Source organism: Populus euphratica, unplaced genomic scaffold (genome assembly GCF_000495115.2).
Source record: "Populus euphratica unplaced genomic scaffold, PopEup_1.0 scaffold847.1, whole genome shotgun sequence".
NCBI classification, from domain to species: Eukaryota; Viridiplantae; Streptophyta; class Magnoliopsida; order Malpighiales; family Salicaceae; genus Populus; species Populus euphratica.
The window spans coordinates 39,118-41,487 of record NW_011500699.1 but is presented as its reverse complement, the minus strand read 5'-3'; the positions used below and the strand labels follow the sequence as shown (position 1 = coordinate 41,487).

Genomic DNA, 2,370 nt, shown 5'->3' with positions numbered 1-2,370 from the left:
TCCTCGCCTAAAAATTGAGAAAAAAAGAATGAAAGATTCAACAAATTGATAGTGATATTAATAAAGGAAGAAAACTCCAGCAATTCCACTGAATTAAATACTATATCCTGTATTATTAGTCGTCTTTACTTTATTAGTTGATGGGGGTAATAATTTTCCTCACTAGCTAGCTAAACCTATGTGGATCAACAATTAGTTTTTCTAGATGCGATTTAAGACTCAAGTCAAGTATTATACAATCGGTACTAAATTAAGGAAGATATATTCACTCATAGTATTTTATAAATTGAGTCACTAATTCTGACTACCTAGCTAGATGCACCGACTGCTGAGTCATTGAGTTCATGTGTATGGTAGCAATATAATCATTATTCAAATGAAAATGACGGTAATGATTGTATTGATGATAATATGGATTAATAATTGCAGATATCATTTAAAAAAAATACAGGGAGAGCAAAATAGTGTCAGTGAAGGAAAGAAATAAGAATTTATACTAATTAAAAAAGCATATAACTTCTCAGGTGGCCAGAATCAACCTAATTCTTTATTTTTTTAAATAAAAATTATAATAATATTATTTTTGTAAGAAATATATTTCATTGATCTTGGGTTAGAGGGTCAATAAATTCACCAGAATCAACCAATCGAGTTATATGGTGAAATCTTATAACTAAATTAAAAAAAAAAAAAGGAACAAAAGCATCTTCGTAGGGTCCATTTCATGTCCACTCATTTATGACCCAAAGATGTGATTTCATCTCTTCATACTGCACGATCACACTATTCTTCTATCACCGCTTTTCTTTCTTTCTTTCTCCATCACCCACCCTTTTTTTTTTTCCTTTTTTTTCATTTCTTGTCATAATAGTCTGGAGTTCTTCTGCAGAAAAAAAAACTACTCATGTCAGGTAATCAAAGGCCTAAAGATTCTGCTGAGGGCTCTTCGCGATCTGGAAGTGACCACTACCAGCCTCAACCGGCTCCTTTGAGCAGGTATGAGTCGCAGAAACGGCGAGACTGGAACACTTTTGGGCAGTACTTGAAGAATCAGAGACCCCCAGTTTCACTGTCTCAGAGTAATTGCAACCACGTGCTTGATTTCCTTCGGTATCTCGATCAGTTTGGCAAGACTAAGGTTCACCTACATGGCTGTGTCTTTTTTGGACAACCTAATCCTCCTGCTCCTTGTACCTGCCCTCTAAGGCAAGCTTGGGGAAGCCTTGATGCCCTAATCGGACGGCTTCGTGCAGCTTATGAGGAGCATGGAGGATCTGCAGAGACCAACCCTTTTGGAAATGGAGCTATTCGGGTTTATTTGCGTGAAGTGAAAGAGTGTCAAGCTAAGGCAAGGGGGATTCCATACAAGAAGAAAACGAAGAAGAAGACTCAAATAAGGGCAAGAAATGAAGCGAATCCTCCTATGCAGTCAGCTTAAGTCCTTTGGCTTCTCCAGATAAATGGTAATTTCGCTCTTGATCATAACATTTAAATACATAGTAATTAATGTGTGCTGTTTCGGAAATCTTCTATTAAGAGTGGACAAATATAAATGTATCTTCGATCAACCACATGGCTAGAAAAAATCTAGTTCGACATAATCAATTCTTGAAAATGGAATACGTGTTAAAATAGTTGAATTATAACAAGTTAGACGTATATTGGGTGTTAGTAGAAAGAAACGATGATTGATTGGACTTTCAATACATTCAAAGACTAGATGATATACAATAACTAGTCTGTGTTGGGGTTTTCGTTCTCTGTCATAAACCCTAAACCCACATTCCAAAACCCTAATCTGGCTATCACTTCCAAGGCTGTACAAGATGAAACAACTCTGGTGAAATGAAGATTTTACCTCAACATATTTTACCCTTATTTATTTATTATTCATATATATATATATATATATTTCTGATACTATGATTGGAAAGGAAGAACAGTATTTTTGTTCCCTCTCTCTCAAATCATGCAATGAAAACACTGTTCATGTGCAGTTTCTGAATTAATTAAATTTCACAACTTGTTTACTTTTCCCTCGTTTTGCCTCGTTTGTGATTCTGCGTGATTTTTTGCTCCCCATGAATGACCATCATGTGATATGTCCTAGGTTGCATGTGATTTTTATACACATTGACGTTGAATTAACATGCACAATTATATCTCATAATATTTAAATAATATTATCTTCCCACGTATTATTTATTAATCTTCTTGTTGTAGAACCAAAATCTTGTGTGTGTATACAATATATGGATGTGCTTCCATTGTTATACAGCCGTTTGTGATAAATGAAGAAAAATTCATATTATTTTTCTTATGAGTTACTACCTATTATTTTTTCTTTTTATGAATAAAAAAGAAAGCCAG

The 2,370-nt window shown here is 34.3% G+C and overlaps 1 protein-coding gene across 1 annotated transcript; it reads left to right on the top strand.

Moving 5' to 3' along the window:
* Positions 1 to 769: 769 nt before the first annotated feature.
* LOC105116039 (protein LIGHT-DEPENDENT SHORT HYPOCOTYLS 10-like) lies at positions 770 to 1,528 on the top strand. The gene has a single exon (XM_011013184.1). The coding sequence runs from the start codon at positions 905 to 907 to the stop codon at positions 1,436 to 1,438; it is 534 nt and encodes a 177-aa protein (XP_011011486.1). The 5' UTR covers positions 770 to 904; the 3' UTR covers positions 1,439 to 1,528.
* Positions 1,529 to 2,370: the final 842 nt, after the last annotated feature.

Coding starts and splice junctions, on each gene's coding strand:
- LOC105116039 (XM_011013184.1), top strand. CDS start 905: ATGTCAGGTAATCAAAGGCCTAAAGATTCTGCTGAGGGCTCTTCGCGA.